Source organism: Mustela erminea, chromosome 12 (genome assembly GCF_009829155.1).
Source record: "Mustela erminea isolate mMusErm1 chromosome 12, mMusErm1.Pri, whole genome shotgun sequence".
Lineage (NCBI taxonomy): Eukaryota > Metazoa > Chordata > Mammalia > Carnivora > Mustelidae > Mustela > Mustela erminea.
The window spans coordinates 59,742,635-59,764,577 of record NC_045625.1 but is presented as its reverse complement, the minus strand read 5'-3'; the positions used below and the strand labels follow the sequence as shown (position 1 = coordinate 59,764,577).

Genomic DNA, 21,943 nt, shown 5'->3' with positions numbered 1-21,943 from the left:
AAGTTAATATATGTGAAATCCTTATTATATCTCTTAATGTATGTATTATTTACATTGATATTGTTTCTCTTTTCAGTAACTATCAAGAATTGCCAGACTTTTTCAGTTTACAATTGTTTTATTGGCATAGCATACTCAAACATTATATATACTCCATTCATATCAAATAACTCTTGGCACACAAATAAACATTTGTTACTGGGCCTTCTCTGACACCAGCTTGGATAAATCCATCCATCCAAAGCCTTGGAGTCGTTTGACTTAAGTGCTATATGATGACTTAAGCACTATAAGGCAGAAGAGAAATAAAGGAGGTCCCTAAGTCTCATAGGGTATATTCTTTTCAGAAGAAGCTCAGAAACCTGGAAATAGAGACAAGAGCTGTTTCGGTGTTGGTCTTTGCCCCATTCTACCCCCCAAAGTCTTGAAATCAATATTCTGATTTTTTTTTTTTGGTCAAGTTCCTTCTTTGATGAAGAAATCTTTCCCACAAAAGTCCTCTACAAATGTCTGACCTTTGCGCAGAAATTTGGCAAATACTCAAAAGTACAGTAGGCCCCAATATAGTGCATGACCAGAAGGTGAGAAACAGTCTTACCTCCTCTCCATGCTCCCCATCTTTGTAGACCAGTTCATAGTTAGCAATAGTGTCTGAACGTGGAGGTGTCCAAGACAGCAAAATACTTGTTTCAGACTCAGGTTCTGCTTTGAAGTTTAGTGGTTGCCCTGGCACTAAAAACAGGAAGGCAAAGGACTGAGTTCATCATCACCATGGGTGTTCAGAAACTCTTCCATTAGTGCATCCATTTAAACCTCTCCAAATGTGTAAACACGTGTAGCTTAACAGATAGCTAGGTCCTTAACATTGTTTATAGTCCATTTTTCCTCCTTCAAGGTACAAGAATATTTTTAACATGGCATTTGTTCTTGATCAGTTTAAAATCTATATAAGATAGAGAGTTATCACACATAGAATAGAGCATAAATCTGATAATAAATCTGATCTCACAAATAATAAACTTACTTCATAATATTATTGTGATAAATAAGATGATTTATATAATGCATTTGTAATCAATATTGTCTAAATCATAACAAGTGCTAAATACATAAAAACCATTGCTATTTTACAACTGGGAATTTGTTCTTTAGCACTGCATTTCACTTTTAAAATTATTTCCAGTTTGGTTTATAAAATCCCACCTTTGCTACATTAACAAAACCTACTGGTAAACCAGAATTATGTAGTATTTTTTCTTACCAACCCACATTTTGAAAAAGAGGTTAAGAAAAAAAAAAAAGAAAAGAAAACTATCACTTATAAATAATTACTTCTAAATCCCTAATTGACTTTCTCTTTTTTAAAAGGTTTTATTTATTTATTTGTCAGAGGGCCAGGACTCTGGGATCATGACCTGAGCCAAAGGCAGCTGCTTAACCAACTGATCCACCCAGGAGTCCCAAGATACTCATTTATTTGATGCCTCTATGAACATACGTCCTAAACAGGGTATCTTTTTTTTTCTTTTCTTTTTTCTCTGTAAGTATTTGCTCAGTCAAAAGAAAATCAAAGAGCAAGAGCAAAAGAAGGGGGAAAGAGGGAAAAATTAACAGGAAAATAGAAAAGTAAATAGAGAACATACTAGTTCTAAACGGGAAATACCAAACATGCTAGAAGGAGCAACAATGGAGGCCAAGAACAATCAGACAGATGGGGACGTTATGATTAGAGGTTAATATTCCGAAGATTAAAGGGGTTCTTAGCCTAAAAATACACACACATACGCATATGTGTGTGGTCACTTCTTTCTATCTACTTTTGTTTCCTTTTTTCTTCCTCCCAACTTCCCCAAGTCTGAGAAGGAAGAAAGCTTTGTGATAACTCCTGACTTAACCAAACTGGAACACAGTATTGTCAAGAATTAAAAACATGAACAGAACTAAAGGGCTGCTCTCAGGATAATAATTGCTTGTTATGTATTTCCTCCCTGTCTAATGCTAATAATAAATTGACATTAATTGAAAACATCTTGGAAATCTAATTAACTTTTTCTTAAACTGTTTACCTTTTTTGCTTTTAATTTGTCTTGAGCAAATTCCCAGTGGGCCTCAATGTTTCATCCTTGTTTAGTGACACAAACTTCACCTGACCCTCCAAATCTATTAAGACACTTCTCCTTCTAAATAATGAATTAAACAGGCTCAGAGCTTCAGAGGGTGTACTGTTCATTTTATTCTTGAACAAAGTAAGTAGTGGTCAAGAAACTTCATGGATGGAACTAGAGCGTATCATGCTTAGCGAAATAAGTCAAGCAGAGAAAGACAACTATCATATGATCTCCCTGATATGAGGAAGTGGTGATGCAACATGGGGGCTTAAGTGGGTAGGAGAAGAATCAATGAAACAAGATGGGATTGGGAGGGAGACAAACCATAAGTGACTCTTAATCTCACAAAACAAACTGAGGGTTGCTGGGGGGAGGGGGTTTGGGAGAAGGGGGTGGGATTATGGACATTGGGGAGGGTATGTGCTTTGGTGAGTGCTGTGAAGTGTGTAAACCTGGTGATTCACAGACCTGTACCCCTGGGGATAAAAATATATGTTTATAAAAAATAAAAAATTAATTTAAAAAAAAATAAGAAACTTCAAATAATATATACAAGGTTCTCCTTGTTTGCTCTATCTTGCTCTTCTTTTGAAGTGGTCTGGAGGGTAATTTAATAGATGTTAAATTGTGGTAGAAATACAAATGTCCAGGGCGCCTGAGTGGCTCAATCTGTTAAGTGTCTGCCTTTGGATCAGATCATGATCCCAGGTTCCTGGGATCAAGTCCTCCATCTGCTCCCTGCTCAGTGAGGAGCCTCCTTCTCTGTCTGCCACTCCCTCCCTGCTCCTGCTCACTCTCTCTCTCAAATAAATAAAATCTGAAAGAAAGAAAGAAAGAAAGAAAGAAAGAAAGACAGTGTCCAGAGGTATCAGGCAGATCACTTAGAGAGCATGGAAACCAGGTGGGGTCTGGGGTCAATGGGAAAGTGCCTGGCACACCTGAAGGCATTGATAGTTTTCAGCACCAAATGATTGCAGCTTTGTGCAGTGCTGGTCCAAGTTTGCCTGAACTTCTGATTTTTCAACAGAAGTTGACAGTGGATCCTGTCTGGAGTCACAGCTGAACCAGAGGAGAATTTTCTTTTGGTTCAAGCACCTTGGTGATTTTAAGATTTTATTAATCTTCGAGCACGTGCACACGATGGAGAGCACAGGTCAGCAGCATGGTGGGGGCCGGGCAGAGGAAGACGCCTTGCTGAGCAGGGAGCCCAACTCAGGGCTCCATCCCAGGCCCCGGGGGATCATGACCTGAGCCCAAGGCAGATGCTTAACCTACCAAGCTACCCAAGAGCTCCTTCATGATATTTTTATTCAGCTCCTAGCACAGTGATGAATTTAAACCCAACCTTAGTTTGAGGATACCTCCAGAGATGCTTATCTTTGAAGGTGGGGAAAAAAGTCTACACAAGGTGTTTTCTGTTTGAAAGGTTGGAATTTTTTCTTCTTTATAGAAAAAAAAAAAAAAAAAGAAGAAGTTGACAGTGAATCTTCTAGGTAAAATCTTTCAATTTTTAACCATTGGAAATTAATTGAATTAATTTAAATTAATTGAAAAACACGATAGGGGGCAAATTATGTCTACTGGCAAAATCCAGCAAATGGATCAGTGTTTTAAAAGACTTTTTATTATATCAGGCTCTATGTTCATAAACACCTTAAAGTGCCACTACTTAGATCTCACTGGGAATTGAAGATTCACTTAGAGTTGCTTCCTCAGAGTCATTTAGCCATGTTGAAATAACCAGAATAAAACTGAGGCATCAAAGTAAAGGAAAAAAGCTATGAAATTAATGGATTTAGTTTTATATTCCTCAAACATAGTAGTCTTAATGATAATATATGTATATGAAGAAGCACTTCAGGGGGCTCCAAACGGTCTTATTTCTTTGTACTTTATTATTTTTCTTCTACTTATTTCTCTGTACTATTTGGAAACACAGAGAGTACTTCATGTTCGGTCAGTTATGGTGGCTTTAGATTCTATCTCCAAATGTTCTTACAGTCTTTACAACTCAAAGTTATTGTCATTCTTTCATCTTCATTTCTTGTTTGTCTGTGTCTATTTTACTATTAAGAACTTTTCTGTGTTGTAGCATTTTCCTCATCAATTAACTGAACATAAATTTTATAGGAAACTCTGAGATTCTGGAAACTCAAGGAAAGAATTAAAAAGGCCCATCCAGAAACTTCAGTGCAATCGTTCTACATTACAAGGGAGATGTGATATTATTGACCATAAGCCAAATTTAGAATTTAGATGTGGACAGAGGAAAGAGAGGTAGAACTTACAATTTTTCCTTAAACCTATATTCAAGAAATGTTTGTATTCTGTAAAGTGGTATCAAGATTGTACTTTTCTTCTTGATTATTTAATGTCCACAAGGAAATATAAACATGAACTATCAAGTCCCCCAAACAAGATTATAATCCCATTGGTGAATGTAAAGTATTTGAGTAGTACTGCTATTATATTCCATATAAATATCTGAAGGCCACTCAAATAAAGAATGAAAAATGAAAGAGAGATGAAGAATATCTGTATGTCATCTGAAATGCTGATAATATTAGAAGAAATCAATATTTAAGTAAAATTAAGTAAATATCTCTAAGGAGAAAAGGGTTATCATGTAGTAAGTAGATAGCCAACAATTTCACTCAGCCATATTATAAATATGAACTATTATAAGGGAAAGTTAAGTCATTATTGCTAAAATGCTTAGTATTTTAATAAGGTACACATTTGAAAATGTACCTAGCACGTTGATAAATGACAACAATAATAAAAGCAATGGCCAGAGTTATAAAGGTAGTAAAACAAAGCAAAATTCAAAACAAGGAGTCTGATTTATAAGTGCTAAAAATATATCATTGATAAAATAAGTACTTAATAGGCAAGCACCTGCACACATTTTATTCTCAATTGTCATTAAATTATCAGTGTGAAAAGTTAAATTTACATCTAGAGTTCCTTTACTCAAACTCCTTTTAGCTCCTTTGCTAAAACTATTTTAAGGATGCATTTAAATTGGACTCAGAAGTTAGGAAGTTGGAAATTAGTCTTTTTCTAATTCGCTTATTTAGACCTGTTGACATATACTAATGAAATGATTTAGTAAGTTCTGGAAACCTAAAATGTCATGTCTTTAAATATCATAGTTTTCTTTTTGTTTGTTTGTTTGTTATCTCCCCCCCACCCTCCAGCAATGCTCAGCATTTGGAGTAGAATCAGCTTCTTCAAAAAGTTTAAGGTCGGTACTACTCAGTATTTATTTAGTAAACAGACATAACTATTTTCCTTCTAAAAGCCTATACTAGTAAAGTATACACATAGAAATCAGTAGACTTTTCCCAAGAATCTATTAAATGGACAGAAAAATTAGAGGTTTTCTAAAGAAAGAAAAAAGAAAGACAGGATTCAACAGATTTATAATGGCTTCAATTAGCATGAGCATCAGGCAACATTTTAGGGCGTTAGGTTTTAGATGTAATTTACTACATCCTTTATCACAGTTTTATTTGTACTTCTTTTATACAATACAGTTACCATATATTCCTATTATAATAATCTATATAATAAAAATGTACAAAAAGACATCCTTTCAAAATGTGTATTCTAATAGTAGATATCTTTTTCTAGCACAATATAAATTCTTCCTTTGACAATGACCATATACTGCATTCTCCATATTTTTAAGGTAAACTAGTGGCAAGTGACCGCACTGCCAAGAGTTAAAGCAATGGAAAAATTGGAAGATTAACCCATGTTTCTAGAAAATAATTAATTCAGAGCCCAATTTTAAACAAAAATAGGACTATTGTTGCCAGCGAATTAAAGATTAAAAAAAAATGAAATTAACATCTTTTAGATATAGAAGACATAGACATTTATATCTTTGTATCTATGAAATTAAAATATACTTGAGAAATTTATACATCTTAGTGAATTTTCATAGGCTTGGAAAGATAAAATTGTAGTAAAAATAATTATATCCTCAAATTTTCTATAGACCCTCTAAAAGAATATTCCACAATGATTTTATGTTTTTCCCTAGCTATGATCTTAAGAAATATTTAGTCAGCAAGGAAAAAAAAAAAAAAGGAAAAGCTCAGCATTAATTATATTAGAACTAATATCATTGTATTTGGCAGGTGTCCACTAACATCAAATGGCCTTTGTTAATTAAAGCTAGGGAACAGATCAAATCATTGTGCTATTTTGGAAGGTTTTCTTAGCCTATTGATCTTGGCAGGCACAAGTCATTATGTCATTATATATCTTCTCAATCAATGGGTATTAAAAGTACAACTATTAAACAAGGTTCTTGGAAATAATGTAAAAATACTCAGAGATTGGGAACAACTCTTCTAATGCATTGGTGACCCACTTATCCAGATTTTTCCAATTTCAGAGTCCCTGGATCACATTACTCAATTGTATCTATTGTAGCACTGTCTTAACTAAGTTATGGGTTATGACTTATGTCATATTATGTCCTTGGTGATAGAGAAAACCAAATATGTACTATTTAACATCAGTTCTATATCTTTAAATAAACTGTGACAAAAGGCATTATTGTCTGTCTTCTCTGTTCTGAATATAAAGATTCTCATGATTCCCAAGGCTTCTTACATTTTAGGTGAATTTGTTTCCAGGAAGTATCTGGTATCTAAGATACCTAAATCTTCCTGATATCAGGGGAAAAAAAGTTATAAAACATTATGGATTCTTATGTTTAAGTCTGTGGTTTGAAAACTTAGAACCAAATTTACCAATCAAGTATAATAACCTATGAAAAGAGGCATTCCTGGGGCGCCTGGGTGGCTCAGTGGGTTAAAGCCTCTGCCTTCGGCTCAGGTCATGATCCCAGGGTCCTGGGATCGAGCCCCGCATCGGGCTCTCTGCTCAGCAGGGAGCCTGCTTCCTCCCCTCTTTCTCTGCCTGCCTCTCTGCCTACTTGTAATCTCTGTCTGTCAAATAAAATAAATAAAATCTTTAAAAAAAAAAAAAAGAAAAGAGGCATTCCTTTCCCTACTTTCAGATAAACCTTTTTTTTAATATCTAAATAGTTTAAAGTACTTTTGTACTAGGATAATATAACAGCTACCTCAAATATTTTAAAAGTAAATTATATATAATTCTTTAATAAATATATGAATAAATGAATGACCGTGTTTACTCTGTTTATTGAGCACCTGGTAGGCACAAAAATCTAGCAGACACTGAAACTATCACAAAAACAAATTATTAATTTAAATATAATAAGGCTTTAAAGTAGCTAGGGTGCCTGGATTTAAATTCTGCTTTCCCACTTACCAAAATTATGACCACACAAAACAAGTTCCTGAATCTTCTTCAATCCTCAATTTACTCATTGGCAAATGGGGTAATTCCACATCTACCAAACTGGGTAGCAATATTAGTACATGCAACACTCACAGTACCAGTATATGTAGCTGTTTTTATTATGATGATGATTATATAGTACTTACTAAGTTATAAACTATTTCTATCCATTACCTAATCTATCACCCTGCAATGGATTGAAGTGTATTCCACAAAATTTTATATGTTAAATTCCTAACCCTCAGAATGTGACCTGATTTGGAAATAAGAATTTTGCAGATGTAATTATTTAAGATGAGGTCACTTGGTTGGGCCCTCATCCATTATGACTGGAATCCTTATGAAAAGGATAAATTGAGACAAAAAGCCACACACAGAGAGAGAACACAATGTGACAATAAGGCAGAGATCAGGGTGATGCCTCTCCAAGCAAGGAACAGCCAAGATTGCTAGCAAACCAACAGAAGCTAAGAGAGAAGCCCAGAAGCTGCCCTGAGAAAGAACAAGTTCCATGCACCATGATCTCAGACTTCTAGCCATTGGAAGGGAGAGACAGTAAAATTAAAGTTGTTCAAGCCACCCAGTCTGTGGTATTTTGTTACAGGAGCCCTAGAAACCAAATACTACCTCTAAACTCTATAAGGTGGTTATTATTTTTGATGGTAAGAAAACTAAAGCTCAGAGAACTGAAGAAAATTGTCCAGGGTTATAGAGCTAAAAATGGTATACTGGATATAAACTCTGGTTATATTACTCTGAAACTAGGCATTTTTAAAAAATCACCACTGAGGGACACCTGAGTGACTCAGTCAGTTAAACATCTGACTAGTGATTTCAGTTCAGGTCATGATCTCATGGGTGGTAGGACAGCCCTGTATCTGGGCTCCATAGTCAGCAGGGAGTCTGTTTGAGTTTCTCTCCCTCTGCCCCTCCTTGCAATTCTCTCTCTCTCTCTCAAATAAATAAATAGATCTTTAAAAACTATATCACCATAGGGACACCTGGGTAGCTGAGTTGGTTAAGCCGCTGCCTTCGGCTCAGGTCATGATCCCAGCATCCTGGGATCGAGTCCACATTGGGCTCCTTGCTCAGCGGGAGCCTGCTTCTCCGTCTGCCTCCGCCTGCCACTCTGTCTGCCTGTGCTCACTCTGACAAATAAATAAATAAAATCTTAAAAAAAAAAGTGCTTTAAAAAAAAAAAACTATATCACCACTGAAAAATTAGAAGAACTGAAAGCGGAACACAAGTATATGTTCTTTATATATACTTTCTTTTAACTTTAAATGGTTAGGAATCTGCTAAAATAGTGTAATAAAAAATAATGTCATAATAGTTGACCAGTTTTAGTCAAGAAGAAGAACAGGAGGACAAGATGCTCAGATTTCTACACTTTCTAATACAAGATATATGGAAAAGTTAATTACAGTGTTTTCCCATGTATTAATATAGCAAATAAGTACAGAAGAAATACAAAACTCAAGAAGGGAAAATATATGGATGTTTTTTAGTATAATTGTGGCAAGGTATATATATATATATTACAGCTATCTTTCATATTATTAGAGAAAATAATATATCCATGAACAAATAGCAGGAACCCAATAACAGTACAAAAATAAAACAAAGTGAAGCAGACTGTAAATATATTCTGAGATCTCTAGTAGCTAGAGAAAATAGGTAAACACTCTCAGTGGCATGATTCATAAAGAATAAAATATGAAAACAAGTCAGGGTTAAACATAGGTTTATCTAGTCCTAACACATCAGAAAATTCATTCCCAAGATTACCAGTGAGTTACACTTAGAGATTATAGCTATGTCCAATAATATGTTTTTTTATTAATATGTTTTTTATCTATATTCTCAAACAAACCAATAGCATACCACCAAAACACTGAGTTTTTTTTTTTTTTAAGATTTTACTTATTAATTTGTCAGAGAGAGAGTAAGTGCACAAGCAGAGGGAACAGCAGGTATAGGGAAAAGCAGGCTCTCCACTGAGCAAGTAGCCCAGTGTGGGACTTGACCGCAGGGCCCTGGGATCATGACCCAAGCCAAAGGCAGCCACTTAACTGACTGAGCCACACAGGCATCCCCAAAACACTGAGATTAACACAAGTTACAAGATGCCAACACCTCATAGGAGTTAAATTAATAGCTCACACATGTTCAAGAATAAACTTTAGAAGAAAGTTGCTATGTCATATCGTCAACCCAAGGCAAAATTGATCACTTTGAATCAAAGGCCAGAGAGGTCTCATATCCGCTTATGCAAACAGAAACACTAGAATGGCCAAGGGTTTCTCCATAAAATAGTGTGATATCTGCCTGAATGCCGATGAAAATGAGTCAACGAGACCCCAACATTTGATCTAGGATCTTGACAACTGTCTTTCTCCACCCATGAAACCATACAAAGAAAAAAATTCAAAAATCCATTAGGAGCATATATATATGCTCCTAGTATATATATATGCCCCCAGTGGGTAGCTTCCTGGAAAATAGAAGACACTTAAATGTGCAAGTAAGTAAGTAAGGGAGCAAGGCTCCCTGACAGTTTTATTTTTAACTTTATCTTGAACCACCCAATCTTTCATAATGAAATAATGAAATAATTCATATTTCATAATGAAATGAAATGAAATGAAATGAAATGAAATGAAATGAAATGAAATAATTTTGTGGGGGTATTCTATCAGAGTCACTAGTATAAAGCAACATAGTTCTATTCTCAAAATGCTGCATGGAGGGTCCATTCATCTATCTCATTCAGAAAAATCTTCAAGTCACTTGGGTATAATTTTTTTAAAAAATGCATCCCTCTGCTTAAAAGTATTACTTAGTCTTTCAGGGGTCCGTGCCTATCCCACTCCAGATGCCTTATCTTAACCTCATTTAGAAACTCTAAGTCTCAAAAATTAAAATTCATAGTTATCTTTGTCCTGTCTTTGTTTTCACCATTCACACCTCTTAGTGGCTACTCCTTCCCTCCTGCTCTACTCCCCATCCACAACCAGACTTACCTCCTGTCTGAGTGATGACTTGTATGTCACTAGAAAGAGGACCATCTCCAATTGAGGTAAAAGCCAGAACTTTGACAGAATATGTTTTCTGGGGCACTAAGTTGCCAATAGTAGTGATTTGGCTGTCAGCTACATTATGCTTCATCCAGTTGTTGACGTGCTGAGTGGGATCCATTGTATAATAAACTCTGTATCCTTGGATCTGTCCATTTGGTTCTTCAGGCTCCTTCCACTGTACCAAAATGGTGGTTGAACTTAACATCCGCGCCTGGACATCCCGTGGGGCACTGGATGGTGCTTGTTCTGAGGTTTGCGTTAGCACAGGCTCACTAGGAGGTCCCCGCCCAATGTTATTGACAGCAACAACCCTGAATTCATAATCCGAGTAGGGACTTAGTCCAGCCACACTGTAGCGTGTCGTTGCCACCCCATCAATTTCTTTGTAAGGTTCCTCAGAATTTTTAGGTTTATGTTGAATGATGTAGTAAGAGACAGGCTCAGGGTTCCCAGAGTCCCATGTCAACGTGATGCTTGTGGCTGTGCTCTCAGTCACTACAGGAGTTCCTGGAGGTTTGGGTAAGGCTGGGAGAAAAAAGGACAGTGAATATCTATCATCTTTAAGATATTACAAAGATCCATAAATTCTATAATTGGAATGAAAATTATTTATCTACTGAAGATTTAATTAGATTAAATTATAGCAAAAGATTGTTTTGTAAGTGGGTAGGCTGTACAGTAAGATGCATAGGGGGACAAATCTCATTTTGCCAGAAACACATTAGAGCCCTGTGATTTGAAGCTTGTGTTCAAATCTGCCAGTTATTAGCTATGTGATCCTGGATGCATGGCATAACCTCTCTTTGCTTTAGTTTTCACATGTGGAAAATGGGAATAAATATCACTGGGTTGTATTGTACAGCTGGGTATTTCATGAGTTTGCTGAGAAGATTAATGAGCTACTCCACTAATGTTCTCAGAATGTATCTAGCACCCTCAAAAAACATTAATTGCAATTATTATTATTACTATAACCAGGAGTTTGGCCAATTAGCTCCTTGCTTCAAGAAATACACAATACAACTAAATGCCAACACTGAAAAGAACACAATTTAGAATATATTAAATGGCTTTAAATCACTATGGAACAATAATACCAATATTGTTTTCCAGTTTTAAGTTAGATAATATTACTATAATTAAAAAATAATAATAATAATCTAGGGGCACCTGCGTGGTTCAGATGGTTAAGCAACTGTCTTTGGCTCAGATCATGATCCCCAGGTCCTGGGATCTAGCCCTGAGTCTGGTTCCCAGCTCAGAGGGGAGCCTGCTTCTCCCTCTCCTTCTGCCCTTCCCCCCACTCATGCTCTCACTCTCTCCCTTTCTCTCATTCTCTGCGTATCTCAAATGAATAAATAAAATCTTTAAAAAACCCAAAATAATCCAACCAAGAATTTTAAGGTAAAAAAGAATAAAATTTTAATTAATTTCCAATTCATGTTTTTAGTTAATTTTCAAAAATGTTATTAAACTATATTCACAAATTTTTAAAGTAGTTTACTATCATAATATTAGTCTATATTCAGTATCAGCAATACTTAAACTTGTACTACCAGCTAACTTTTGAGAGAAAACCCAGAATGTAACACCCAAATGATCAGTACTTTTGTACCCTTTTTCCTTGACAGCATAAAAGCAAAAAGTATAGTAATCTCTGGAGTGACAGCTTTTCAAGAGTCAGAAACTTGTACTTGATTACAGATGTAACCCCAATACCTAGAATACTGCCTAGCAGTGTTAACTGAATGAATGCCTAATTGAGTGAATGAGTCAGGATGCATTCTCCTCACTCTCTTCCACTTGCTATTTTTGTTTTGATTTACTTTTTGCCTACAGAATTCACCCTTACATTTATTTATTTTTGAGGTAGCGAGAGTAGAGAATGACAAGAGCCTGGAAAACAAAGATAAGAAGTTGAACAAGATATTAGTTCATGTGACTCCTGATTTTGAATTCTTGAAGGTCTTCAGTAAACCTTCAAATATTTGCAACTGAAATAGTTATTATAAGAAAGGTGATTCAATATTTGTATATTACTCTAAGAACTATAGAATGATAATATTTGGCCAAAGGATTTTACTGAAAATAATAATAAAAAGCCATTTGAACAAATGTTCAAATACTCTGGATTGGCATTTTTCAAAACAGTATATGATCCACATTTTCCTTAGATGTGTTTCTGAATTATTAAGGTAAGTAGAAATATTTCTAATTAAATATGTGTATACTGATACTTAACACATTAGTTTTGCTGTCACATTTATTGTACAGTATAGGTTTTGTGCCTATAATGTATGGATAAGTTTAAGAATGCTTAAAAGAGTTACCGATACTCAATACAACATTACTATTTTAAGTGACTAAATGGTGACAATGGTATGTACTTTTGTTCTTATGTCACATTACTGCTTTTTATATTTGATATACATGCTTGGTGGGGATATGACACCAATTACAATATGTGTGTTATATTTTTTAGGAGCATATGTCCTGGAAGGCAAAGATAAGTTGTCGTTCATTTTTTCAATAGTTTCAGACATTTGCAAGAACCTAAAGTCACCCTCAGTCTGTCCCTTTTTACAAAAGTGTTCTAGAATTCCATAAACACTGATAAAAACAATTTGTGAAATTTGTGACTTTGGTTAACTTTTTATTTGTTTATAGGAAGATTTTATTTTTATTTTTTTCCACTTTATTTTATTTCTTTTCAGTGTTTTAGCATTCATTGTTTATGCCCCAACTTTGGTTACATTTAGTGTACTTAAAGAAAATAGTATTTCTTGAGCACATCATGTATAGAAGATAAGAGATAAACTTCAAATAAAATATAATGCTACTTACATTTTGATTTTTAATGATAAGACCCATCAAAATTTTACAATATCTATTATTAGATCATGTTGATTTAACTTTCTCTTTTTCTTTTGTCTTCACAGATTTGAGAAATTTATGTGCATTTTTCTATCATGCACTCTCACCAGGGCTCTGGATTAATATGAAACCTGTTTGCATCAGTTCTATCATAATGGTTGACAGTATCAACAGTTCTCATTTTGCCTGGTTAGTGCTTGGGCCTAGCTTATTGTTGAATATTTTGATGATTTTCATTACATAGGCTATCAGTCCTTTTAAGAATCTCCTTACCTATGTATGTGTAACTTAAATGATATCACAGATATTATTGGGATTTGAAAACTGAACTCAGATGAACTGATACATTATAGAATTCCAGGGGTAGCCTTTATAGAAACATTAGTCGGGAGACTTGAATGTACCTAAACCCTCAAAGCAAAAACCATTAAGCTTACCTTTGACAGTGATCTGTGCTATTGCTTCAATGACACCCAGTGTTGACATAGCAACACAGGTGTAATTTGCTGACTGTCTCACATCATTCAGTTCTAGTACATTTCTTCCTATTGGCATATCATCTTCGGGTGTCAGATCTTCTGCCCCCAACATCCACTTCACATAAGGCATTGGTGACCCCACGGCCACACAGGTGATATTAACACTTCCACCTGGCATGATTTCATGATTAGTAGGTGGGATAGAGAATCTTGGTGGGACACGGCGAACTGGAACAAAACACAAGGGAAAATGATAAAATAAAAGGCAAGATAAAGTGGCTTATTAAACATATGACATGCACTGTACAAACACAATTAAACAATTGAAACATATTGTGGATTTTCCAAAAACAAAACAAAGAAAAACTGTGGATAATACAGACCATACAAGTATGGTATGTGTACACAGAGAAAAAAGTATTTAGTTTAGGCATTGGTATCTTAGACACATTCATACAAAAGTTGATTCAGAACTACAAGGGCCCCACAAAAAACAAAAACAAAAACAAAACAACAACAACAACAAAAAACTATCTACAAACTAACAATACATAAACATCATGCATAAGATAAACACAAAAACATACACATGCATGCATATAGCAAAGGTCCTATGCATGTATGTATATGCAGTAAAGGGGGCTGGAAGGTCACCAGCAGATTTAAGTTAAGTATCAAAACCAACTTCAGTGCTGTGCACCTCCAGTTGATGTGAATGTATGTGTGGGACCACACTGTCACATCCCAACCCTGGAAAACATCATCTAGAGGACACGGAAAGTGCAATTTATTTGCTTTCAGACTTAGAGTAGAAGCAGCATCAAGACCTCACACTAACACTGGAACAGGCACAGAAATATGCACACATATCAATTTATGCTCACAGAAGAAGAAACAAATCCAGTGCCAGTAAGGATACTGGATTGGGTCATGCAAGGCATGCACAAGATGAAGTGTCAAGGCCCGTGCTTAGGACAAGGGGAAAAACAGCTGGAATCCAAGACAACAATGACAAAAGAAGAAATAACAAGGTAACAGCACGAAACGTAAAGAGAGGAGATAAAGTACAGTGATTGAAACAGGGATTTAAGGGATGACAGGGCTCAAAGAAGGAATACATTAGATTAGGCTAGGTTGTCAAAGGTAAGGATTGCAAATTCAGGAAGGGAGCTGGTATTTCACATTCAAGATTCTACTCAGTTCAATCTAAGGTTTCTAAGGTAAAACGACATAGATAATGGCTACAAAATTGAGTAAGAGGCTTTTTATGTTTACATTCACATGGTAGGACACTGGGTTTAAAACATACAATGAAACACAGAACATTGAGAGAAGAGGTCATATTAAAGCAATACAACACAGAAAATATTACCAAGCAATTAGAGTTCAGTGTTCCTGCTTCAGATAATCTGCATGTTTATATGTGCTTAAGTACATGTGTCTTGGACAAGGAGAGGGCAAGAGACAAATGGGCTTCATCTTGGGCTCTTATTGGCAAAACATTACACCAAGAGTATTTTAGATCAAGAGGTAATCATTAGGAACATACCTTAAATATGGATAATACAGTGATTTTTTTAAATTATAGATAAGTTAATAAACAAACAACCTCATAACCCCAAGAAAATGATATGTAAATAATTCTGTCTGTAAACTTTTTGTCTGTCGTTAAGTTGGAGATAAACTTCTGTTGATTCGAGAGGGCTCGCTGTGATGGCCTCACGGGTGAATGACAGGCAGAGAAGAAAGAGTTAAGCATGCCTCCTGCAGCCAATTCACAGGTTACACAAAGCAAGCAGGAGCCACTGGAGACTCTCAGGTGTCAAAAAACATATCCAGAAAATAGAGGAGAGTTTAGTCTTCATGCTTGGGATTAGAGGAACAACTACAAAAAGTCATTCTATGGGCAGCAGGCATCCTTGTACGACAAAAATTAAGGTGAGGCAGGAGACAGGAAGAGTGGGGCAGGAAAGAAAGCAGGAACACTGACTGAGCTCATGGGACCTGAGAGAGTTATGTGTTACCGGTTACCATGCACCCAGGTACATTCTCGCCCATCATGCACCACGGTTAGATATCGCCAGCAAGCACCGGAAGCCATGGCAAAGGGCATTCTCCGCTAAAACATACCATTAACCAAAAGAAGACCACAATGCAGCTACATTCATTTCATTTGTATTCTTTGTTATTGGTTTAATTAAGAGTTTTGTAAGGTGGGTAAAAAGTAAAAAACACACCAACCTTCTCGCAGCTCTGAGGGATGTAGGGGGTTTGATGCAGAACACAATGAAATGAGGAAAGGAGAAAAACAAGGGAAACACAGAGAGAGTAAAAAGGCCATATCAAGGCTTTCAACTGCTACTTGAACATCTTTACTTGCTCTAGTTAACCCTTCCTACCTCAGCTGAAAACGTTAGCAACATCTCATGGACTAATATGGTATTAGAAACAATAGCTAGCATCATTTTGAAATTTTTCCATTAAAGAAGGTTCACATGCCTCATGCAGCAAAGGAGGTCACCATTGTAAGAAAAAGGTTCAAGGGGCTTTCAAGGAATTTGGAGAAGAAATGGTTTTCTTCATATTCTCCCACCCCAGACTCCAGAGAAAGATCGGAGAGGAAAACATCCCCACAGAAACAATATTACCTCAAACGAAAATTTCAAAATCAAGCTAGATATTTTCCTAAGGAAACCCATCTTAAAGTAACTTAAAGCCTTCACAGTCTTTAATTCCCACCCCCACCCAGCCTTTTGTGGTTATTCACAGACACGTAGACCAGGAATAAGAGCATTTCCACTGGACAAAAAGCTATAGGAACCTGATTTGGAAAACTCTGGGGAAGAAGAAATACTTCTTTCTAATTGAAATGAAAGCTACAGACATTCATAAGCTCAAAATGTAACCATTTATATTACTTTATGAGAAAATATGAATGTATCTTCATAAGTCATTCTTGTCCCAAGGATAACTAACATTATTTGTTAAAAATATAATCAGGGTTCCAGGGCAATGGAAAATTAAACTTTTCAGAATATTAATAACTTTTTAAAATGTGTGAAAATATATGCACAGACATATACACATACATAATATCACCTATTCATTAATTTTAAGAAGTATTAAAAAAGGAATTACAATTGTGCTATTTTCATAGAGCACCTTTTCTTTTTGTGTGTTTTTTTGTTTTTAAGTTAGCAGCTTTATCCTTATAGCTCTGCAGCAGAGGTCTTGAAGACATAAACACCTTTATGCTTGGAGTTGCACAGAAAACTGATTAGTAACACACCAAGCAATTATTTCAGAGTTTGATAAGGAAACAGAAGAGAAACAGCAACAGAAAAAAGAAGGAAAAGAAGAAAACTTCAAACAAATGCCACGCATAGATCAATCAATGCAGTCAAAGTAAATCGAGATGTAAAAATGCAAATATACTTACAAACTGCAAGCCTCAGGATAGGTTTTACTCAAAAGCTGTCAATTTTTTTTTTTTTTAACAATAGGGTCAAGATCTTCAATTCTCTATTTGCTAAAATGCTTCCACTACTGTAATTATTTAGTGTATCAGCTTGATACCTACTGACACAACAACACACATTTCATGGGTCTCTCAACTCCCCCTGAACCTTAAAGAAGAAGCGATGCCAGGGTGACGTCATTCCTACCTCTGACATATAAATTGGCAGGGGCAGAATAGCGAGTGCCCGCGCTGTTGGTGGCAACACACTCATATTTTCCTTGGTCAGATTCTTCGCTCTGTTCGATCTGAAGGGCGCCTGTATGGATATAAAATATAGTGCCAAAGAGATGGTCAGAGAAGGCTTTCTCAGTGCAGAAAGCTAAACCTCTTAACAATATGAAAAGCCCTGCAAAGCGAAGGTCCGCTCAGCGCCGTTTCAATCTCTTGCTAAGGTGCACAGACAGAAAATGATGCGATGAGAAAAACATATAGAGATTATTTTTTTTTACATCATCAATGCTAGCATAAGAAAACAATTATCTCTTTTCCCGAGCAAGACTTCTAGTCATAATTAACACTCTCATTTCCTAGACTAATAAAATGAAGATGGGTGAGACTGCTTCAAGGAAGTATGGCTTTTAAATCAAACAAAAGATTAATTTTTGGTTTTGTTTTGTTTTGTTCCATTTTGGTACCAAAAGTGGCGCAAAAGATAGGTACGCTCAAAAAAAACCAGGCCGGGTTTTCAAGAAAGTCTTCTGCTGAAGAAAGGCAAAAATACGCAGCAAGTACAAAAAGGCTGCACAAAGTAAAAAATTAAAATTAGTCATTATATATTATGAAAATATTACTTAAAGAAACAAAACTCCCTTAAGACATGCAGATTTTGAAGAAAAGAAAGACAGTTTGCCACGACTTACAATCATTTATTACATTTGCTGAAAAACAAAGAGCAGTTGAATTAGAGGGTTTTAAAAAAAGTTAAAAAGCACGGCCTATGCCAGCGAGGAAGAGCCAACCAACCACTGCTTGAGGACCTCGAGACGGATCCCCTAAGACACCCATCAAAATCCACCAGTGGGATTAGCAGTGTGGTGTCACAAAGCCCCAAGAAAAATACAAAACAAGAATTCTAAAAGAAATGAACACTGAGTCAAAGTATGAAAAACCAGCAATATCACATACCACCAAGAATACTGAGCACCTTTTGTTTCCATAGCCTGAAGGACAGAAGATCCAAAAATCCAGAGGCGAGTAATCCAAGAAAAAAAGAAGTGGGGGAAAAAAGCATTGCTGTCAGGTTGTAGGCGAGTGGGATCAGGTGGAAAGGGGAGTCATTCTTTGACTTTTAAGACAGTAAGAGAAAAAAGAATTGAAGAACAAAAGCAAAAACCTTTTGAAAGATAAAGACAAAAAGCAGATGTTCCAGGCTGTCTTCTGCATGTCTGCCACTGTTCTCCAGACCATCTTGGCTTTGGTCCAGAACAAGAACAGCTAAGGAAGAAAAAAAATGATCTTTTTTTTTTCTCCAGTTGGACAAAAAAAAAGGAAAAAGAAGAAAAAAAAAAAGAAAAAAAGGAAAAAGGAAGAAGAAGAAAAGGAAAAAAAGAGGGACAGATGGTACGCTGTGACTGGTCTATGGTCTAGAGACCTGGATATGCTTTCTTTGAAGCATATCACAACTTAAATAATCATTTCCATAAAGAAAGAAATGAACAAAACAAAGAGAAAAGGAAAAGAAAAGGAAAACTCACAATATGAGAGTCACTGATCATAACCAAACAGTACAAAGGGAAAAAAAATAAAGTTGATGGACATATTATTGGAATGATGTTGAAAACAGGACAAAGATGGGAGTGATGAGAGGACAGAAAGAATGAGCAAGATCATTCTGTGAACGTTAGTTCAGCACTCTTACCTCTTATTGGTGTACCACCTGGGTGGATAATATGAATGCAAATAAGATTAGAAAGAAGAAGCATTAGTACGAGAAGGAGGAGGCTAGGGCTGGGGAGAAGAATTAAATTAGATTTACAGAATTAAATAAGGTCTTAAAAGAAACTTGAATTACTATACTGGTAAAACAGGAATCTATTAGATCGTATTATTAGATTATAAAAAGCAAGTTGCATTATACCACAGAGGGCAAAGACCACAATAGGCATCGTTGCCTTTCTCAGAGAAGCAACTGAGTTCTCAGGTCTGGGGTCGTATCGGGTTAGAATTATATCTATATGCCTCATAGTCTTAAAAAAATAAATAAAAACTAAACAATACTTTTTAAAGACATAGTTTAGGAAAAATACTGGCTAATCTATTTAAGTATATATATAGATACTCATATATATATACTGTTATAGGAAAGACTAATGACTAACTAGAAACAAACACTGTTGGTTGAATATCTTATGCTTCTCACTATGCTACATTTATGTGATACGACTTGTGTACTATTTTATTTTTCTAGACAGTGTTCTTACAATAACAGTTTTGTGGATGTGTGCGTGTGCGCGCCACTACCGAGATCTGGTGTCTACACTGACAGTTAGTAAAATGCATGCCATGCATTTTATTAATAATAATAAAAATAATAATAATAATATTCTGGATATGGAAATTAGTGGGGGTGAAGTGCGCTTCAGAACTAAGCACTTACCAATAGATTCTGGAGATTTAAATACGGAGAGAAGAAAGACAGCATAAAAATATTATTATATTCCTTATAATTTGGTACAAATTTTTCAGAGTTAAAGCTTTATATACTAAATCATCTATGTTACATGTGAATAATTAATTCTTTATTTACAATAACAGAATGCTAATCTATACAATTCTGCTGACAACAAGCAAAAGAGGCAGTTAACAAGACGCTTTAACATCACAGGACAGGTCAAAAGCTGAGAATTCTGGGAAGACAGGCAGTTAAGTTCAACAACTTAGAATTCCATATCAATATTATTCCCAACGTCAAAGTAAACAGCTCATTACTACATGTCCCAGGGAGATCACCTAGGGACAGGCTCTAAAATTTAAGAAATTTAGAATTATCTCTATTTTTTAATCTAAGGAGAGCAAAGGAATGAACTTGGGATGGGGATGGGAAAGGGACAATAGGGCAGCAGGGAGAGAGAGAAGGAAGCGGCAAAAGCTGGAGTCTACACCAAAAGCAGACTTCTGTAGATCCAGTCACTGGAGGGTTCAAAACTCTTTAGTGTGGGCGCACACTACTGTGGCTTATGTGTAGAAAATGCTCACTCACAATAATATAATAATAAAGTTAACAAAAATCCCCTCCTTTCATTGGTACTTGGTAAAGGACTTTTGCAAAATACATCTGGTTACTCAGGAGATAACATTTCTGTGGTTTATGTATTAGTGAAAAGAAAGCAGATGTGACCAAACTTACTAAACTTTGGTACTCTGATGAATTCAAATGCAGAAAAGACAGAGAAAACACACTTTAGTAAAACTGAATCATTTTAGTGTTAATATGAATCTTTTGGCTTTTAATGGATACAACCATTGGAGCTCCTTGCAAGATCTGAATGAAGTCCAATGTTGAAATTTTTTTTTTCAAAAGAAAACAGAGAAAGAAGAAAGAAAGAGGAGAAAATGGATCCATCAAATACTGCAGAAAAGCAGTAAATTAAAAATTATTAAAAATACAGTCACAGCAGTGAGCAATGTGGATTAAACAGAAGCTGCAAAACAGAGAGAGAAAGACAAACTCTGAAACAGGCTATGACATCACAAACATGGACAACACATTAAATAACAGAGAAAGAGAAGAGGGAGAAAAATCAATACCTAAAAATTAAAATAAAATAAAATTAAAATTAAAATAAAGAGAGAGAAAGCTAAAAAAAAAAAAAAATTCTCTAATAAGAGTTAGTGGAAACAGTAACAAGACCCTACCTGATCGTAACTGCTTAATTCGGCCGTTGTTGTTGCTTGTGTCGACAGGTAAGAAATCTTTAAACCAAGTTATTTCTGGATCCGGATTCCCACTGGCTGCGCAAAGCATGGTGGCAGTGCGTGTACGCTCAACCACCTTCAACTGTGGGCCCATGTCAATGGTAGGGAAGCCCCTGGGGATTTGATCCTCTGCAAGACAAAAGGTGATACCAACATTATGTTAACAAGTCAGAGGGCCAAGATTCAAGAGCTATTGTCCATTCATCTTTCCCCTTACCTTACTAAGCATTCGAGAAGCTAATACAAATTGGACAACATTGCATTATCAGATTAGGACAGAGTCACAAAGTTGCTCACGGCCAGAAGAATACACCCTCCGCATATGAGACCAATAACCTAACAAAGAACTAAGATAGATGTGCTAAAGTCCATAATAGAATTAAAAAAAAAATGCATCTAGTTCTCGGCATGATGGAGAGAAAAGAAATTACAGATGTATGCCTGAGGGCAGTGAGTACCAGAAGAGGCTCTGAAATGGGCCTTTAAGAACAAAAGGAAGTATATTCCTCACATTAAGAGAGTATTTTCCTCTATTCCAAAGGTTTATAACATTTTCAGTCACTAAGGGTTAAAATTCCTAAATTTTGAATCCTCAGCTCATCCAAAGTTCACTTCTCCCTAAC

At 35.7% G+C, this 21,943-nt stretch overlaps 1 protein-coding gene across 45 annotated transcripts in view; it reads right to left on the bottom strand.

Moving 5' to 3' along the window:
- PTPRD (protein tyrosine phosphatase receptor type D) overlaps positions 1-21,943 on the bottom strand; it is a 2,254,226-nt gene that overhangs the window by 173,640 nt on the left and 2,058,643 nt on the right. For 23 of the 45 annotated variants that reach the window (XM_032307482.1, XM_032307455.1, XM_032307469.1 and 20 more), the window contains 8 exons: positions 21,261-21,449; positions 20,002-20,010; positions 19,264-19,281; positions 17,551-17,661; positions 16,127-16,138; positions 13,844-14,113; positions 10,476-11,057; positions 599-732 (listed from right to left, as the gene is read on the bottom strand). In XM_032307482.1, the coding sequence (XP_032163373.1) occupies positions 599-732; positions 10,476-11,057; positions 13,844-14,113; positions 16,127-16,138; positions 17,551-17,661; positions 19,264-19,281; positions 20,002-20,010; positions 21,261-21,449 (1,325 nt within the window). The remainder of the gene's footprint in view (positions 1-598; positions 733-10,475; positions 11,058-13,843; positions 14,114-16,126; positions 16,139-17,550; positions 17,662-19,263; positions 19,282-20,001; positions 20,011-21,260; positions 21,450-21,943) is intronic. The other 22 variants (XM_032307495.1, XM_032307466.1, XM_032307473.1 and 19 more) reach the window with 7 other exon arrangements.